The following is a 20,386-nucleotide window of genomic DNA, read 5'->3' on the forward strand; positions in this document are numbered from 1 at the left end:
TTTAAGTGGCTGATTTATATGTTTTTAATATAGGTTGCTACTTCCGAGTCCCGATCATGGTTTGAGATGTTTTAAATAATTAAATCTATCTTTTATCTATGTACTAGTTCTCCGAGCGTCGATGGGGAAGACCCTCGAGCTGGCTGAAAGTGGTATTCGGTCCAAGGAAACTGAGTTGTTAAAACTATAAAAGTCGCGTCCGTAGATGGGTTGAACCTCTAAGTCACAGAATGTGATAAGGATTTGTGATAAGGGGCTTTGGAGGTGTCGTTTCGAAGGCGGGAACGTTGAATGTCGGGTTGGAGGGTCAAGAAATCAGCGATTAAACCCGCTCGACAATCGATACATCCAGTCTTGTTTGGAAACATGAAACCAAAAGCTTGAGTTGGAACACCGTTTTTGAGCATCTAGCAAGTCAGTCACGTCAAGGTGAAAATCGATTGAAATTTAACTCTAAGTAGGCAATCCAACAATATGGGCCTGCATTCGTATCTCAGTGTAACTCGCTCCGTCATTAATTAAGAGCTCTTTGTTATTCGCTGATGGTGAATTCCGATATCTGGACATATTCTCCCTCGTCCGTGGAAATCGGTGATTGAACAGACTTGATAGGTTATACGGTCCAGTCTTGTGCTTTTATGAAAGTCAAAAATCGTAAATCTGAGAGATGTTATATGTATAAATGTCTATGTGTTAGCTACATTGTGATATAATTATATAAAAACAACTGGTATCTAGGTCTGTGGTAACACGCCAACACGGAATACTAAACAGTGTGGTAACCACAGATATATAAAAATACTTGATAGCCGACTTGGACATGATTTTGAAGCCCACAAAATGGCCGAAATTCTCTTATTTAAGAGGATTTGTGTATCAGAATTCTGTGCTGATTTATGATATTTTTTTAAACATTCACCTTTTACATAAGAGAATCTCGGCCATTTTGTAGGTTTCATAATTTTTACATTGTAGGAATAGGGAGTCGTCTATCTAATATTTTTATATATCTGTGGTGGTTACACTGTAAAATTGAACCAAAAAAGACTGATAACTACAGCAAACAACCATAGAATATAATAACAATTTTGTTCAGAAACTACAACTCGTAAGCGTTATCACATTATTTTATTTTGTTGATATTTTAACCAGTAAATACATTTGTGGTTAGTTGTTATGGGTTTGAGTGTTCTTTTTTAGAGGGAAATGTCTTTCACAGGCTCTATAACTCAATAACTATCGTAGTGGAGTTTTGTTTTAGTGTTTGCCATTCATAATTAATACTATTTCTGATAACTGATTACTTTAAAACAAAAGTTATTTGCAGTTTGAATTTGTTTCTACAATGCCGTCATTAGTGTTAGATAAAGAAACATTTTTTAGGCGGTTAATACATCTGTACGATTTTTGGAAGGTAATAATTGTGATTAAAAACATTATCGTACGATATCTCTTTACTATTACAACAGTAATAATTAAAGATTCATACTGGAGTGCATTTTCGACTGTCTCTTGCAAAAGGTTATGATGGTAGCTGGTTTTAGAAAAAGATTTGTTGAATGAAGCAGACCAAAATAATTCCACATATTTTGCACAGATTTACTTGCATTGGCTTTAAAATATCGAATGTGAATTTTTTTTAAATTAATGCTACTTGTGAAAATGATTTTTCTTAAAATATTATGGACTATAGTATTAGAAAAAACATTTTATTTTTCTTATAAATGTCAACATAGATTTTACATTATTTTTTATGTAAATTTATTATTCAGTAGCTATTTTAAAAAAAATGTTATTTATTCAACAGTTATATTATAGGTATTTCAATTTTTAATCTATCTATAGATGTAATTTGGGTGCTTAACCATAATACAAATTGTATCAATATGTAGGTTTGAATGTTGAAGATTGTATTTTGAATAGAAATTTATTCAAGAGTATGAATGAAGGTCTGATAGTATTTGTAGATACTGCCTACCTCACATTATTTTGGTTTGGTCATCAACTAGTCCATTGCTATTCCAATTAAAAAAATCGTGAAATAAACAACATTTTTTGTGTAAAAAATATAAACTATCTTAAACATCAAAAAAAAAAATACTCCAACTATGTAGCTAGTACCTATTAGTATTTTCATTTCAATTATGCGTATATAAGGTAAAACCATCTAATAATAAAATAAATGAATTGAATGAAATGTAATAGATTATGTATAACATATTTTACAACTTTGTGGTATACATAAATATTTTTAATTTTACCTAACACAACTCACACTGTTTGTGATTTCACATTTTCTTGCATGGAGTAAAAATGTATCCTACTGTTATAAATAACTATTTTTTACTTAAATATTCAATTCTTTTTATTATTATCGTATTAAAATTGTGTCCAATAATTTGTCCACACATTTTTCTTTTGTGTTAATATACATGACTGGGGTAAATATTTATCTCGTGTATATGCTTACAGGTTAAAAATCTTATTTCATACTTCTCTTACTAAAAACATTACACAATGTTACATAAAGTAATAAATTTCTTATTTTTTTTTAATTAAAAAATTTAATCTAGTGAAATAACTTTCCTTTAAACACGTAATAAAATACATTTTATATTCCAAATGTATCATCTAGAACTTATTTTAAGAATCTTTATGCATTGTTTCTAGACATTTTATAATTTGTTATGTTTCAGAATAATAAAGATGAAAATGTTCGAGCTTTAAGTAATGTAGACGCTTTTACATGTGCAGTAGGAGTTGATGACTATACCATGTATAGCAAATCATCATCACTGCAGGTAAATATACTATGTAATTGAAACTACTTGAACAAATAACAATTAATATTGAAATAATGATAAAACTATGGTTCTTGAAATCAAAAAAAAATATCAATGGATATTTATTAATGCATTTCCAACAAAAATAAGTATCAAAATAGTTAAAAATATTATTTTAAATGTAAAAGTCAATTTATTGCTTGGATTTTGTGTATTTGATACTATTGTTTTTCTATAATTTAAAACAAAAACTTAATGCTGATTTTATACTTTAAATTTTTGTTTAAATGTTGATAGCTGCATATCAAATATTGTAGCAACAGTTAATTTTTATTAGCATTTAACAATACTGTAATGAACCCGTCATTGGTACCATAGTGAGAGCAGCACTCACCTCTTGAGTATCTTGAGAGCCACTTGTTTATTTATTACTTGAGTCCTGTGATCCTATTAATACCTTTAACCAATATGTTTTAAAATACAATAATTTTGTAACTTAAATAATTTTATAGATAATTCTTGATAAGATATCGACATGTAATATCTTCAGTATCAAGTTGCTTTCCAATTTTATAGACCACTCACTACTCAGCCCAGATAAATAATATTATCATAATTTATATACTTTATATATGTGTAGAACGATAAAAAATTAAGTGGCGCAAAAAGAAATCAAATTTTAAAAATAATGATATTTGTATTATAAGTGTATTTTATGAAAAATCATATAATAATGTCAGTTTTAATTTTTATTGTTTAAAATATTTATAATTAAAAAAATGATAAGAATATTTTTTTAAAAGCTTAAAATATAAATATTTTGGTGTTTGTTTCAATATTCTATGTTTATTGTATAATATAAAATGGTGAAAAAAACAGAGAGGCGAGGTGGAGCTCATAACACCAATGGCGTGACATTGCATAGCGATACAAATGATGGATCAAAGGTTAAGGGGGGAAACAGCATTACAAATGTTTTTTATTTTTGATATTTTGATCAAAGTATTATGAATAAGAGTTAAGACTAAGATTTATGGGCACCATAAGTTTTATATGACGTAGCATCAAACTTTTACTCCTGTTTTTTACCCAAAGCTTCAACCAGATATGATTTTTTGCCAGAAACTTTCTTAAAGTAAAAGATTGAAGTTTTTATCTGCTGATCATGTGGTGATAGTTTATAGTTAGCTCATTTTTACATTAAAAATAATTTAATTAATTAAATGTAAAACTAATATCAAACATTCACATTGAACATGATTACTTTGACTATTTTTAGATTTGGTTGTTTGGTTATGAATTAACTGACACTGTATCAGTTTTTACATTAGAAGGAGTGCATATTATAGCCAGTAAAAAAAAAGTTGAGTTCTTAAAACCAGCCGAAAATGTTAAAGATTCTGACTGTCCTTCTGTCAAACTTATTACAAGAGAAAAAGTAAGTTTAGTTAAAATAAAAACCTTAATTTATTAATATATTAATAAATAAATAATATATATTAAATATATATTTATTTTAATATACATTAAATATATTATATATAGTATCTTAACAATTTTATTAAAGTTGACTAAAAATAATTTTTACCGGTGGTTTGTGAACAATGCAAGTTGAAGAGCGATTCATTTGAATGTGATGTAAAAAAATAAAAGATAACAGTTATTAAACTGGAATATTAACAATATGCATAAATAAACAATTACTGGTTTCGTGCTCTTAGTTTCCTCTTTTTTTAAATAAATCATTATGTGTAATAATGTAAATTTGTTGAATTCTGTATGAAGGGCCAAAAACTATTGCAATATACATATTACCTAATATTAAACCTGTTCACAAGCTACCATTAACATTTTATGAATAAGTTAACGTGTATATTTTTCATTTTGTTTATATGTTAATTTTAGGGTGGGAATGATAAAGATAGCATTGACAAATTAATTAAAGCTATAAAAAATAGCAAAAATGGTAAATCTGTTGGTATTTTTGGAAAAGAAAAATATCCAGGTACATTTATGGATGCATGGAGAACAGAATTTGATAAAGGAGACTTTACTACTGTATGTTATCTTGAATTCTAAGTATAATTTTATAAGTTATTCCTTTTTATACAACCGTTATTCGTTCATTTTACATTATATGTAGATTGATATAAGCTCTGCGATTGGTTATATTTTAAGTATAAAGTCTGAAAATGAAATCACATTAATAAAGAAAGCTAGTTTAAGTTCAGTTGATATGTTTACAAAGTACCTCAAAGAACAAATTATGGAAATAATTGATGCTGACAAGGTAATAACATCTATCATTAATTCTTTAAATTTCAGATTTGTATTAATTAATATGTTTAAATGTTTAGAAAGTTAAACATACGAAACTAGTTGAAGGTTTAGAAGGAGCATTGACGGACAAAAAATATTTGCCAGCAAATGTTGATCCATCTCAATTAGAATTTTGTTATCCTCCTATTATTCAAAGTGGAGGAAATTATAGTTTAAAATTTTCTGCAACTAGGTATTTTATAATCTTAATTGTCTTATATATGTTGTATTTTTTTCTATTATTTTTACAGCGATAAAAATATTTTACATTTTGGAGTGATAATATGCAGTTTAGGAACACGATACAAATCATACTGTTCAAATCTAATCAGGACAATGATTGTCAATCCAACTGAAGAAATCCGGGTAGATGAATTAAAAATTATTTATCCTTAACAATATTAAATAACCATTTTGTCTCTATTTTAGTCGAATTATGAGTTTTTAATAAGTTTGCAAGATATCTTAATGTCAAAATTAAAATCTGGTAATAAATTATGTGATGTTTATAACTCTGGGATAGAATTTGCAAAAAAGGAAAAACCAAAACTTGTAGATTTGCTAACAAAAAATTTTGGGTATGTCAATTAGTTTTCATAATTATAATAGTTTAATTAATCAATTACAATTTTTATAAAATAAATAATTCTAGATTTGTAATGGGTATTGAATTTCGTGAAAGTTCTCTAATGATAGCTCCTAAAACTACTGCTTGTGTTAAGAAAGGTCAAGTTTATAATTTATGTGTTGGTTTATCTGGATTAACAAACAAGGATGGATCTGACAAAGAAAGCAAAGTGTATGCTTTATACGTCGGAGATACTGTTTTAGTAAATGAAGTATGTATTATTCAATTTTTTGAAATGGAAAGCTATGTAAAATGTTGTTTTATTTTATTTTTAAATAAAATCAGTATTCTATTTTTAAACATATATTTGTTTAGGACACCACTGCAACCTTATTGACTCCATCCAAAAAAAAGATTAAGAACATAGCTATTTATTTGAATGATGATGATGAAGATGAAGAAGAAGACGATGAAAAAGAGAATGAACCAAAACAAGAACCAATTGTCGGTCGAGGAAAGAGAACAGCAGTACTAGAATCAAAACTTAGGGTAACTAACATATTTAAATATTAACTGAAAGGTATTCAATTATTTATTTCAAACTTAAAATATTAGATGGATTCGTCGAGTGAAGAAAAACGTAAACTACATCAAAAAGAATTAGCTGTGGCTCTAAACGAAGCTGCAAAACAACGTTTGGCCGAACAATCAAGTGGCAAGCAAGCTCAAAAAATACGAAAGTCCAATGTCTCTTATAAGAACCGTAACCAAATGCCACAAGAAAGAGATGTTAAAGATCTTAAAATTTATGTTGGTAAGTTAATAATATCAATGAATAAGGTGTACCCTGTCCAGCACTCAACAGAATAATGCAAATCTATTCATGTGTGAGGACAGTTAGTCTTTCGGCCTGTGAGGCTGTGACATTATTGATCAGAATGTTCTCATTTGGTATAAGTCATAATAATTTTAGATTTATAATTTCCAATTATTATGCTTTTAGTTTTAATAAAATTTATTATATTATTTGGTTTTAGACAAGAAATATGAAACCGTTATACTACCGGTGTTTGGTATTTCTGTTCCTTTCCATATATTTACTATTAAAAATATTTCCCAGAGTGTTGAAGGCGATTATACTTATTTAAGAATCAACTTTTTCCATCCTGGAGCTGCCTTGGCGAGGGGTGAAAGTTATTTTCAAAATCCTGAAGCCATGTTTGTTAAAGAACTGTAAGTAATGTAGATACTCAATTTAAATAATTTATATTTATAGAACATTTTTTTTTCTGTTTTTCAAGAACTTATCGTAGTTCAAATACGAGAGAACCTGGTGAACAAATAACAGCTTCTACAAATTTAATGAATGCCTATCGTATTATTAAAGAAGTACAAAAAAAATTTAAAACCAGGGAAGCCGAAGAAAAAGAAAAGGAAGATTTAGTTAAGCAAGATACATTAGTATTATCTGTTAACAAAGGAAACCCTAAGTTGAAAGACTTATACATAAGACCGAACATTGTAAACAAAAGGATGACTGGTAACATACTTAAATAAAATAAATGATTTATTACAGAACTAAATTAATGCATTTTATAGGTACTTTGGAAGCTCATTCTAATGGATTTAGATATAATTCAGTTAGAGGTGATAAAGTTGATATTTTATACAACAATATTAAAAATGCATTCTTCCAACCTTGTGATGGTGAAATGATTATATTGCTACATTTCCATTTAAAAGTAAACTTGTCAACATTAGATATTTTATCAACAAAACGTTTCTAATTATATTTATTTACCTTTGACAGCATGCTATTATGTTTGGTAAGAAAAAACATTTAGATGTACAGTTCTATACTGAAGTTGGAGAAATAACCACAGATCTAGGTAAACACCAACATATGCATGATAGAGATGATTTAGCTGCCGAACAATCAGAACGTGAATTGCGAGTTAAATTAAAAACGGCATTCAAAAGTTTCTGTGAAAAAGTAATATATTCCCTATATTTAATTGTTTGAATTGTTTTACACATGACAATTAAATTGTTTTTAGGTAGAAACTGTAACAAAACAAGAAATAGAATTTGATACTCCATTTAGAGATTTAGGTTTCCCAGGTGCACCATTCAGAAGCACAGTTCTTTTGCAGCCAACTAGTGGATGTCTAGTTAATTTCACTGAGTGGCCTCCATTTGTTATTACATTGGAAGATGTCGAATTGGTTCATTTTGAAAGAGTTCAATTCCATTTAAAAAACTTTGACATGATTTTTGTTTTTAAAGATTACCAAAACAAAGTTGTCATGGTCAATGCTATACCAATGAACATGTTGGATCATGTTAAAGAATGGCTTAAGTATGAAACTACTAATTTATAATACAGTTGATTTATAGTTACTCAATGATCGTGGGATGTATTATAGTTAAATTATTAATGATTAATATTTACTAAGAGGATAATGTCTGTATGTAAATAGTAAGAACATGGTTAATGCAATTAGTTATTAGAATCATAATATAATATAGGTATATTCAAAGAAAATCTTTAAGGACTGATTTTTTGATAACTAAATAAAATACCTAGTTTGCTTAATGTTTATATTGTACAAACAATTACAGTTGTTAATGTCTTGCATAATTTTTGTTAGGTATATACCATGTGTTCGAACTGAGAGATTCTACTAATTATTTCAGGTTGATAGCTTTGGTTTTAAATTTTTGTTTTCGAGGTAAATGAGAGTACAACAATAAACTATTTGAGGAAATTTAAAATTGTTAACCTTTGGCGCACATTTTTTCACATCAATCCTAATTTTCCCATGGATAAGCATATTCTTTCTCCAACTAACAAAAAGTTGGAATGAGTTTAAATTTACAAATTAGAGGTGTACCTAGTGTTCACATGTGCAATTATACAAAAATTAACTGTAAAACTATTGATGTTTTGTAATTTAAAAAATTGATACATTCAATGAAATATAAAAACTTAGCTAAGTATGGGCTGGTGTGTTATATTAGTAATCTACAGTCTCCAATATTTAATTTAAAAGCAGTGATATTTATTTATATATTTAACATACATCAAAAGATTTATAAAAAAAGTTTATATGAATGTATGTATTTCTAATTTTTTAATAGTTTAAAGTTTTATTTACACTTTAGGTGAAATTATTGAACTTGTCAAAATTAGATAATATTGTAGTATTGATAAAAGGATTAAAAAAATGACAAGAGCCTATTTTAACCAACAAAATTACCTAAAAAATTAAAATATCTAATTTTTTTTAGTTTTATTTTCTTGCTGCAGTAAAAAAACCTTAAATATTATAGTTTTCTAAAAATATTTAATTAAGTTTTTTGTTTTAGTTCTTGTGACATTCGATATTCTGAAGGCATTCAGTCATTAAATTGGACTAAAATTATGAAAACAATTACTGATGATCCCGAAGGCTTTTTTGAAAATGGAGGTTGGACTTTCCTTGATCCTGAATCTGATGAAGAAGATGGAGCTGCAGATGAAGAAGAAGAAGAAGATGAGCCTTATGAGGTGATTATATTCATCTTATTAAGCTAGATGTTCATTAAACAAATAAACAAATATCACATGAAAACGCATGGTTGTAATATATCCCGTTTATACATTTTTGTGAAATAATTTATATTTTGTAGCCATCTGATGTAGAATCATTTGAAGAGTCAGATGATGATGGATCTGAATATTCAGAAGCTTCAGAGGACTCAGATGATGATGGTATTGTATTTTATAAATGTATAACTTATTGATTTGAATAAAACATAATTGTAATTTTTAGAAGAAGAACTTGGTTCTTCTGATGAATCTGGAAAGGATTGGTCAGATTTAGAAAGAGAAGCAGCTGAAGAAGATCGTGATAGAAATGAGTTTCAAGATGAATATTCAAAGAAAAAATTGGGCAGTAGTAGTGGAAGTCGTTTTAACAGTTCCTCATCACATAAAAAATCAAGCAGTGATAAGCACAGGTACAGATTATACTAAAATAATAATATAATGATAATTATAAACATAATGAACATTAAATAAAAATTAATGTATGTTATAAGGAGCTTTAATTGAAAAATGTATAAGAAATTGTTAGAGAACCAACATTAAGACATTAAATAAAACTAAGAAAAACTGTTCCTTTTTAAAATTGTAAACAAAAAATGTATAGACAATTAAATAATGTAATCAACATTAATATTTCAGAAGACTTTGTGGTTTTGAAACTTAAAAAAATAAAATTTTATTACGTTTATAACAGTTATGGGTTACATTGTTCTTCTCCTTAAATGTTGGTATTAAAAAAAAACAAAAATGTTTTAAATACCAGATTGTATCTAAGATATTTCTTTATATAGTGATAGCATTCCACCTAATTTTTAGAAATTCTGTATCAAATTCAAAATCAAATAATGGTCCTAAGAATTTATTTCAAAAAAGCAAACCTTATTCTAGCAGTCAATCAAGGTACAGTATTATCTAGATTGATTGAATGATTTACGTTATGTTGACTGCATTTAAGTGATTAAAGTATTTTAAATCAGATATACTAAGTTAGTAGTTCCTGCGTGTGTACATTTAATTTTTATTTGAAAAATTAGTATTAACATTTTACGACTTCACTTTACATTTGTGTTTCAAAAATATATGTAGTTGATCTTTTATCATTGCAAATCATTGTTTAGTGCCTGAAATGTGATTTTTTCGCTTTATTTAATTATGGAGTCATTATATTTTTTTAAACCATAGCAAAATCTCATTTGTCATTTCAAATGTTTATAGGAATTAAAAATCACTTTAAGTAAAAAAGTATATAGTGTTTACCTAATTTATTGTATATAAAAGAAAAACAATGTACGTCTACTATAATTTTAAAAAAAAATCAGGGTATTATAAGGGTTAAATATTAATTGTTATTACATATACTTGGTTTAATTTCAAATTTGTAAATATTTATAGTGGTGTATTTTTTCATGGTAGGGAAACTATATGAAAGTTTGCCTAACACAAAGCTATGGCCTGTGGGCTAGTTTCATAATTCTATAAAAAAAATTAACATGATTATGGGTCAATTTATCCTCTCTATTAATACTTCACTGCACAAACTTATTTAATTTAAGTATTTAGAGATTAAGATAAGTTAGTTATTAACACATTGACTGCTATGCGGCTGCCGGTGGCCTCAAGAATATTTATTATTTGTACGCCAAGTTCATTTTTCAGTGTCATTATAAATTTTTATGTATACTATTGAATTTGAAAAATATTAAAAATACAAGAAAATATGTTAAAATTATGTTTTATACATCAAAAAATTGCAATTATTCCCTCTACGCTACAGCGCATTTTCTGGATCATTATTGTAGCGCCACGAGAAAAGTTAATAATATAAATTAAAACTAATATACGGTAGCCCGCGGCTGTATGGCTACGAATGATATGGTGCGGCAGCCGCATGGCAGTCAACGTGTTAAATTATACCTATATAGTCTATATATATACTTTAACTATATTGCATGATTCAATTTTTAGGAAAATAGTCTAGCTATAAATTATATTGAAATTTTGAATAAAGAAATGTTCTGTAGAAACAAAATATATTGCATATTCTAATTATAAATAGTTTTGTTTCTACTTAGTATTTTCTGCTTATATATTTGTTTGAAAAGATGGCAATTATTATTTGACTTTTGGTATTAAATGTAGTTGTTTAAAATAAAAATGATCTTTATCCTATGTACGTAGATATAACAGGGACCTCTTACCTAATAAATAAGGTGTAATCTCATATTGTAAATGACATATTATACTCTTGATACTTAATTTCAAAGTTTTTATTTGCTGTGGGAAAATGGCAATTTGATTTAAAATATTAAAATATTTATTATTCCTTGATCAGTATATTATATCTTAATAACAGGGGTTCTTATGTACTAGGATATCAATTGAATACTTTTGGGATTTTTTGCCACCAAAATGATTTTTAATAATTTTGCTTTGGTTTCCTTTCTGGTTAAAGATGATTTTTAACTACTTTCACACAATTATGTAAAGTTGTCTTAAAAACCCTTTCCAAGTGTCCTATAGCTTTTTTTTTCTTCTAGTTTTTAGACAAAATCTCGGCATTCATTGTGTAATAAACAGTAAACAATAGATATTACGTTCAAATAATTTATATTCTTCAGCAACACAATGTGATAAGAAAAACAAAATATGTGTCTTACTATAATAATATGGAATAGAAAAATTTGACAATCTATACGTTTATGCCCAATAAAATAAAAGTCATCACATTGTGTTTATTTGGGCTACTAATAACTTTTCTAACCTTGATAATTAGACATCGAGTTTGCAACCAATGCAAACATTTACCGATTGCCATAAATAATATTTGGGATTATTATAGTATATTGTTGTTTTTAATTATTTTAGTCCATCTAAAAGTAAATCATCATCTCATCATAAATCAAATAGCAGCAGCAATCATCATAGCAGTAGTGATCGTCATAGCGGCAGTGGAAGCCACGGAAAACGTTCTACAGGAAGTGAAAAACGTCGCCATGATGATAGTGGTGATCGTCATTCTTCTAAAAAACACAGGTATTTTTTTTTTTTAACAACTATTTATATAGTTGACTTATGTAATTTTTTTCAGAAAATAATCATTGAACTTGACACTGAACACATTGAAAATTAATGAAGGTTATCAAGATAGCTTAATTTAGCATTATCAATTTATAATTTTTTTCTTATATATTTTTATACAATACTTTTAGATTTAAGTACATTTTAATTTTCAGCATTTTTCAAGAATACATTCAAAAGCCCAATATCTGTGTAATTTTTTTTTTATGTCCTTATATTACTATAAATAAATAAATATTTGAATACATTTTTTTTATATTAGAATTTGTGGTTTAATTTGAGTAATTAAAATGAATATTATGTAATAATTAATTTTAATTAATCAAGTAGAAATGACCTAAATAAAAAGTATTTAACTATTACTATTTAAAATATTTTTCTTCTGATCAATTTGTAAGCTTTCTATAGCTGAATAGGGTAGAGTTGCACTAACAGTTATTGGTGGCATACCCGGTAAGGATATTGGAGTTGTAAGTGGCATTCCTGAGTAAACACCTGTAATATATTTAAATAATACATTATAACAGTATAAATTAAAGAATAAAATTATAAAGGAAAGGTATACATTTTATTACACTTTTGGGTTATTCATTTAAAATAAATGTATAGAAAATGATATTAATAAAAAACTATAAAAATAAGTAATTATTGTTGAAAATTACTTGGTTGATACTGCGATGATTGCAAAGATTGAAACTGAGATGATTCATCAGAATAATTGACTCCTGAAAAACAAATAAACCATAATTTAGTTAAATAATAGTTATTTGAAATTTGGTAGCAACAAATAGAAGTATTTTATTTTTACAATAATTTGTATTGATTTTAACATATTCCTACCTTATAGAGATTTAATATTTATTTTTAATAATTCAAGTTTTATATATTTTATTTTTTTTGTTAGAAACACCTTATTATTATTATGAAATTAAAAAATATAATTTCCAAATATAAACAAGTAATCATAACCATTAAAAATAATATAATATGCTGTACAGTTAAGTTATTTTTGACTACCTGGTTGATGCTGTGGAGGTACTATCTGTGGTTGAGGATCGGACGTCTTCGAATAATTGTTTCCTGTAAAATCATTAATCTCTATATTCAGTTTAAAACAAGAACATTATTTGTCAGAAACCAGTTTTTGTCAGGCGGCGGTTAAACCCAACCTAACCTTAGCCTAACCTACCAAGTAGATGCGCAACAGTGCTTAGGAACAAAGCCACGCCCATGCGCACAACTCGTCTCCTGGGTAATGATCTTATTTTGAACAGAGTATAAATAAAGTACAATCTTGTGATGTTTCAAATACTAAAATTACTAGTAAAATTGGTGTTTGTTTACGAGATATTATGTAGTATATAATTAATAAAGTAATAAAAAAAAAAATATGGAAGTAAAATGAAAAACTTTAATTTCAGTAATACAAAAATAAATAATCTAATTTCACAAATATTTCTCAATATACAAGGTAATTTAACAAGCAATGCTCACCCCAATTTTTTCCTTCTAATAATGAATCCATCCAAATTCTAATTTTTGGAATGTTTAAATGTACTTTATAAAGACAAATTTTTCAATTCTTGAATTATTTGGTTTTAATTGAGGAGTGTTGTGGCAGCAATACAAACTTTTGCATCTCGAATGAGATCCCCCACTTTTATTAAAAATTATTTAGTGGATATTTTATTTAACATTTTGATGTAATAAATAGTAAATAATTCAAATTTTGATGAATGGGTAGTTTCTTAGTTATTAAAATGTTTGTACTAAATATACTTCTGTCTTTAAAACTGCTTTTACAAAAATATAAAATAAACGCAATATTGGAACTAGTATTTATTTTACTTAGGCCATTATTACAAATTATTAATGTTGATGGATTAATACTAATGACTAACATTTTCAAATGACCAAAGTACTCATATTTTGTCATTAGACCACAAAGTTATTAAATAACTAAAACTCTACTTAAACAAACTTTGATTCTGATATATTTTTCAGAAAAATTATCCACTGAATAATTTACAGTTAAAAGGCCAAAGGGGGAGGGCTCATTTGAAAATCAGAAGTTTAGGACACTCCTTAAGTGGTCAACAATTTGTAAATAGTTTTTACTATTTAAGTAGGTGATTTAAATTACTTTGAATAACTGCATTATTAAAGAAAAAAAGAGGGTGAACATGCTTAGTAAATCACTGTGTCTCTGTATATAAGAATTAGAAGTTTTATGTGATGTTTGGAAAACGACAAAGTTTCTGAAAAACTGTATTAACTATATTATAAATTGTTATCATTTATGTTAAATATTGAAGTACATAACTATAAATATATTACTCTACAATATAAACAATAAATTTGTTAGTAGCAGTCTACCATTATGCACATTGTATATTGAGATATCTTAACAAAAATCTATACATAAAGTTTTTTTTTTTTCATACTGTAAAAATAATAATTTCATTAAAAATCAACTCATTATAAGATCTTTTTTTTCTGTTAAGAACTGATAATGATAAAAGACCTATTATAGTGCTTTTCTAACAGTTGTATTAATATTATATCACTGGTGTTGATATAAGAATTAAATATATTTATTGGTTTAATAAATACTTTTTTGTTCAACTTGTGGGGTAGGTATCTAATGATACCAAACATTTTTTTGTGGCGACATGATATTACTGATGTTACAAACTCTTTATTTTTGTCAACAAAACCAAATCCAAACCATTTATTTTTAAATTTAAGATACCCAAACTTAATAAATTATTGAAATTATATATCAATTCCATATTTATCATAATATCATTCGTTAAATTCTACAAATCAAAATTCACATACATTTTCATACCATACTGTAAGGCATTTAGTTTGGATAAATATATTTACAATTTTCTGTTTATTTTCCAAATCAAACACTCAAAGTTCAATTTGGTTTGGTTCAAAAATTAAATAGTTCATAACATCAATAAATAATATTGAATATTATACTAAAAATAAAATATACCAAGAGGTTGTGCTAAAGGCGACATCTGTGGAAAATTCTTCACAGAAAACATTGGTATAGTACTTGAACTATTGGATTGGCTGACTTGAGTTTGAAATTGTGTGAAGTAATTACTTATATCTTTAGAACTTGGTACATCAGCTACAGTTGTAGTACCCCCAATATCAGTAGGATGGTATTGGGAATAACTACTCTGTGGAGGAAATACATTTGATGACTGGTTGTTCAATTCTTGAGTTGAAGCAGTTTGGGAGAGACTCGTGGGTGTTATGGATGGTTCTTGAGTAGACGTGGTGATAGATTCTTGCGATGTAAATGATGGTAATCTTGTTACTTGAGGCGTCAATACATAAGGTTTTATTGTGTCAGAAGTAGAATTTAGTTGTTGAGGGCTATACTGAGAATTTAAAACTTGGAATGCTGGAATAGAAGGATTTTGAAGTGTAGTGATTTGAGGAGGAAAATAAGGTAAAGGCACTGAATTGCTTGAATATGGTATTTGTTGATCTGTTGGAATGGAAGCAGGTGATTCAGATTTTGTGTTGTTGAAAAATGGTGCTGGCGTTGTTTGAATACTTTCGTTCAATGGTGGCTGTTCCTTAGATTTTTCTGCTTCAACAATTGAATTATTATCAGACACTGGAAGATCAGAAATAGTAGGTGGTTGAGGTGTCAGAACTGGTGGATTAATTACTTGTGGTACTTGGGCAGCAGATGCCTATAATAAAAAGAAATAAATTAAACAAGTTATTTTATGAAAAAAATTAATTCCGTAGTTTGTATAGTAATACCATATTTTAATTAAGAAACATACTCAGCAGTCTACTTATTCACAGGGTACAGTTACTTATGTACATATCGAAGACGCAGACAGGTTTTGTCTGACTTCTCAAAACAAGTAAGCGCCAAATATGTTTCTTAATTAGACAGAGTCCACAAGTCAGTGGCATACACAGGCTGAAGCGCCCTTCCCCCCATTGCCATATTATGATTTTTTAAATAATTATTAAGTTTTAACTGAATAGTCAACTAGTAAAATGGACGTAAATTGATATACGTTCAAACAAATTTACTAAGCCTATATAAATAAAAAATGGAACAGTGAGAGCCGCTATGCAGTACAGTAGGTGTCGAGTAGGTCACTATAATAGATGTGTTAAATTTGAATTCAATAATACTTATGGTATACCACTGTATACGAAAAATGAATCTAAGTAAAAACCAGCCTAGGATATCTTATTTTATGTTAATATTCCTTTTTTTTTTTTTTTATTTTAGCCTTCAGTCAAATACTATATGGCTCAACAATTACAATATCATATGGTATATAAATTAATGAAGTTATAGTTAGACAAAAATTAAAGTATACAATGGATAGATAACAAATTATATAGGTTAATATTCCTTTTATTAGTAAAAATATAGGTAGGTTGGATTCAATTTTGAATACAACATCGTATTTGAATCTCTATATTCCTATAATAATCAGTGGTTTTTTGGTTGCAGTATAAAGTATATATATGAGGGACTTAGTATTCAATGTTCAAGACTTAGCTATACAAATTTAACATTCTTTTAAATTTTTAACTGCAAAATGATTGGCCTGGGCTTTTGTCAAAATTTAAACTTTAAATGTTTCTAAAAAATAATTATTTCTATTTTCAATATTCATTAATATTTTTAAATAGCTAAAATAAAAACTTATGAAGAACCTTATTAAATTTTAAGCTTTTTATCCAAATAAATATTTTTTTATTCAGGTTTTTAGAAAAAAAAACTAATAGTAATCACATACAAACTAAGCAAAGATAGTCTAATCAAGGTAAAAAAAAAATGTTTGTAATAGTATAATTTTAATTTTAACAAAAGTTATTTTTTTTAATCGTTCAGCATAGACGCATATCGGTATATATATATATGTTTTTTACATCACTGTCAAAAGAGCATAGATGTTTACTAACTAAAACAAAATATAGTTATTCAATTCTTTTATACATACCTATGACAATAATAATATATAAATAAACATTAAAATTTTATAGCGATATTAGGGATTATCAGACGTTATCGTTTAAAACAGCAATATATTACTGCAATTGAATTATTGAAATCGATAAAATCCACCACCATAGCAACGACAATTTTAGTTTGCGCCTTACCAAAAACAGTAGTTACATTTACTTATCAATCTCTAAATTTATTTTTTTAAATGTATGATATAATATTTAGTAGTTATGGCATAGATGAAGTTGCATCGAGATGTGGCATTTTGACATTTTTGAGAGATATAGCCCAAAATATTTTTGTACAGTAACTATTACATTTTTAATTATTTTATTTTGTATCAATGTTTTTAATTTATGCAAATATTTGAATAAAATGTATGCTTATAAACTAGTTATAATTTTGTCCTAGAGCCTAAAACGGCTGCATCTAAATGATTTCACCCTCAATTGTCCTAGATCGTAGATGTATACATACATTTTACAAGGAATTTCTGATTTGGTTCTTAGTTTGTATTTCATCTGATTAAATTACTGTAAAATACCTTTTATAAAATATGTGGTGCCATCTGTGAAGTTAAATTTGTATCAATCAATTTATTTTCATTTCCTTATACAGGCGTGCATATATGTCTTAGATTTTAATTGTTTATTCAATTTTTCATTCCTATGCCGCTCCCTGAAGAGTATTTAAAGGAGGATGCTCCCCAGAAGTAAAAATGTACTGATAATTTTCAATTTTCATCTCCAAAAATACTAGCTACATCCCTTTTTCAACCAAAAACCTCCATTGAAGTTGAGCTAACTCTTTCAAATACCTCACCCAAACATCTGAAATTGACACTGAAGAAAATAAAAATGTAATTATTGATTTTAATTCCATCCCCTTTGAAACATCCTGTGTATGCCATTGCACAAGTTATACATCATTTCAGAAAATAATGAACTGTTAAAATGATTTTCTATAGTAAATAAAAACCAACTGGCAACTTACCATCACATTGTTAACCACAGCTGGTTTTATAACAGGTGGTGCTGGAATATCCTTATTTTGATAAACTTGTCTAACAGGTATTCTATGCAGATACCCATACCCTATTCCACAACCCAAACTTTAAAATAAAAAATTTGTTTAAACATTATCTTAAGAATTAATAAAACTGAAATAAGCTAAATACAAGATAAAATTACCTTCCTTCGCCAGGCCATGCAGTATCTGGTGTAATTGAAACTTCTCTACAAGTATCCAATTCCACATTATAAACATATAATTTCAATGGTCTTCCTTCATGAGCTTCAATCAACATAAACAAATCTTCACTTTCATGCATTATAGAATCAGATCCAATTATATAATCTGTATGTGACCTTAGACCAGCTTTATCAGCAGGAGAATTTGGGTGAACATCCTAAAAATGTGTACATTAAAAATATGTATATAAATATAAAATTTGAACAGTAAAGTATTAAATAATTAATTAACTACTAACAAGAATATGCCAGACGTTTTCATTGGCTCCAGCAAAAGAACAAAATCGTATGCTCACACCCAATAATCCTTGACCACCCCAATTACTATTTGGTATAATTTTTACTTCCCTTACTATTTGTGTTTTGCTGCTATATACAGCTAATGTAATTTCATTACCATCTCCATTTTTTAACATTTCTTTAAGAGTATCATTGTCTTTATCCTAAAAAAAATCATGAATACAAAAAATATAAATGTTCAGTATTTAATAACTACATTATTTATTATTATTAAATCCACTGTGTTCATAAATTAAGAATATAATAAAATAATTTTAGATTTACTTTTTGGTCAATTAAAAGTAGGGTTCCTATTAAATAATAAATATTTTTAATAGACACAATATGGTGTGCCCGAGAATAATTGTTAGGATGAATATATACACATATATAATCAAACTTTGACATATTTTTTCAAACGATGCCAGCATAATTGAAAATACCCTTGTATTTCCTCTTTGGGATTATAGCTTCAGTGCCTTTGTAATTCTTAATAGTATCTTATGATGACTCAATTCTGGTAGTTTAAGAAACAATCAAAAATCATACAGATTCTGGATCCATATCAAGAAAGTAGTACAAACACAATTTGTAGAAGGTACAAGGAATGGGCTAGTATGTTAACATGATGAAGCTGCCAAGTTCTAGATGACCAAAGTTCTGTATTTTACGATGTACAGCATCACAAAGTTGATGAAGAAACTCTTAACACAACTCTTGTTTTTAATTATCATTTCTTACCTAATACTAGTTGCCAAACAAAAATTTTCCAGCTAGGTATTACAAGATTTTGTGAAATTAATACCTCTTTGAAACATAGCTTGTATATTATATTAAACTAAGAAAGTAAAATATAGTTTACTAACAAGCAATTTAAGGATAATACTATGCAGTTATCATTATAATATATTAATTAATTAATGTTTAAAAAATATATTAAACCACGTCGTAATTTTTGTATTGACTTATATTATTTTATGGTAATTATTATTATCATTAATTTATTAGTATTAAAAGTAAGTACAAACTTAATGTAACTTACAAGTCTTGTGTTATTAATAGCCAATATGAAGTCAAAAAAGGCTTCTAAACCTGCTGCTTGACCTGGTGAATTATCTTGTACCTACATAATAATAATTGGATGATAATATTTAAATTGGTTTCCAACATAATATATTTTGAGAAATTTTTCACGTAAATAAATTCTTTTAAAACTTTTTATTACTTTCAAAACATGATATCCTTCTGTTCCTCCGCCCGGAATAGGAGTACTATTAGCAGATCCCATTTTAATTTATCATAAAACGCTTATAACTTTTAATTCAACTTAGAATCGCCTCGCATAATACAGTAAATATAACAACAGTAATTAATTTCAATTCGGAAAATTTAGTTTTTTATTAAATTGTTACTTGCTATAGTCGTAGCAAATGACGTGTAACTACAATGTGTTATCTCTTATCAATTGATAGATTATACCAGTGAATAATTCTGTGATTATATTATACC

General features: G+C 27.1%; 2 protein-coding genes across 4 annotated transcripts; one reads left to right on the plus strand and one right to left on the minus strand.

Moving 5' to 3' along the window:
• Positions 1 to 1,141: 1,141 nt before the first annotated feature.
• Positions 1,142 to 12,584, plus strand: LOC111029394 (FACT complex subunit spt16). 3 transcript variants are annotated; one of them, XM_022308375.1, is made up of 22 exons: positions 1,142 to 1,414; positions 2,697 to 2,801; positions 4,063 to 4,221; positions 4,689 to 4,841; positions 4,927 to 5,073; positions 5,141 to 5,295; positions 5,354 to 5,468; positions 5,532 to 5,680; positions 5,755 to 5,941; positions 6,046 to 6,219; positions 6,286 to 6,484; positions 6,708 to 6,903; positions 6,972 to 7,210; positions 7,270 to 7,412; positions 7,481 to 7,663; positions 7,728 to 8,029; positions 9,040 to 9,220; positions 9,343 to 9,424; positions 9,489 to 9,672; positions 10,076 to 10,159; positions 12,125 to 12,292; positions 12,348 to 12,584. In XM_022308375.1, exons 1-22 carry the CDS (start codon positions 1,346 to 1,348, stop codon positions 12,352 to 12,354), a joined length of 3,381 nt encoding a protein of 1,126 aa, XP_022164067.1. In that variant the 5' UTR covers positions 1,142 to 1,345; the 3' UTR covers positions 12,355 to 12,584. The 3 variants fall into 3 exon arrangements, with proteins under 3 accessions (XP_022164067.1, XP_022164066.1, XP_022164068.1); XM_022308374.1 differs by having other exon boundaries at positions 1,144 to 1,414; positions 9,486 to 9,672; XM_022308376.1 differs by lacking the exon at positions 10,076 to 10,159 and having other exon boundaries at positions 1,145 to 1,414; positions 9,486 to 9,672; positions 12,348 to 12,524.
• LOC111029395 (Golgi reassembly-stacking protein 2) lies at positions 12,425 to 20,333 on the minus strand. Its single transcript, XM_022308377.1, has 9 exons — positions 20,103 to 20,333; positions 19,920 to 20,000; positions 18,838 to 19,041; positions 18,539 to 18,756; positions 18,342 to 18,459; positions 15,345 to 16,062; positions 13,355 to 13,417; positions 13,000 to 13,062; positions 12,425 to 12,832 (listed from the first exon to the last, which is right to left on the minus strand). The coding sequence occupies exons 1-9, from the start codon at positions 20,163 to 20,165 to the stop codon at positions 12,690 to 12,692; spliced, it is 1,671 nt and encodes a 556-aa protein (XP_022164069.1). The 5' UTR covers positions 20,166 to 20,333; the 3' UTR covers positions 12,425 to 12,689.
• Between the last annotated feature and the right edge of the window lie 53 nt (positions 20,334 to 20,386).

Source organism: Myzus persicae, unplaced genomic scaffold (genome assembly GCF_001856785.1).
Source record: "Myzus persicae strain clone G006 unplaced genomic scaffold, MPER_G0061.0, whole genome shotgun sequence".
Taxonomy (NCBI): Eukaryota; Metazoa; Arthropoda; class Insecta; order Hemiptera; family Aphididae; genus Myzus; species Myzus persicae.

Coding starts and splice junctions, on each gene's coding strand:
- LOC111029394 (XM_022308374.1), top strand. CDS start 1,346: ATGCCGTCATTAGTGTTAGATAAAGAAACATTTTTTAGGCGGTTAATA. Junction 5,681..5,754: donor TTGCTAACAAAAAATTTTGG/GTATGTCAATTA, acceptor AAATAATTCTAG/ATTTGTAATGGGTATTGAAT. Junction 7,413..7,480: donor TGCTACATTTCCATTTAAAA/GTAAACTTGTCA, acceptor TACCTTTGACAG/CATGCTATTATGTTTGGTAA.
- LOC111029395 (XM_022308377.1), bottom strand. CDS start 20,165: ATGGGATCTGCTAATAGTACTCCTATTCCGGGCGGAGGAACAGAAGGA. Junction 18,460..18,538: donor GCATGGCCTGGCGAAGGAAG/GTAATTTTATCT, acceptor TTTATTTTAAAG/TTTGGGTTGTGGAATAGGGT. Junction 16,063..18,341: donor CTGTGGTTAACAATGTGATG/GTAAGTTGCCAG, acceptor TTTTTATTATAG/GCATCTGCTGCCCAAGTACC.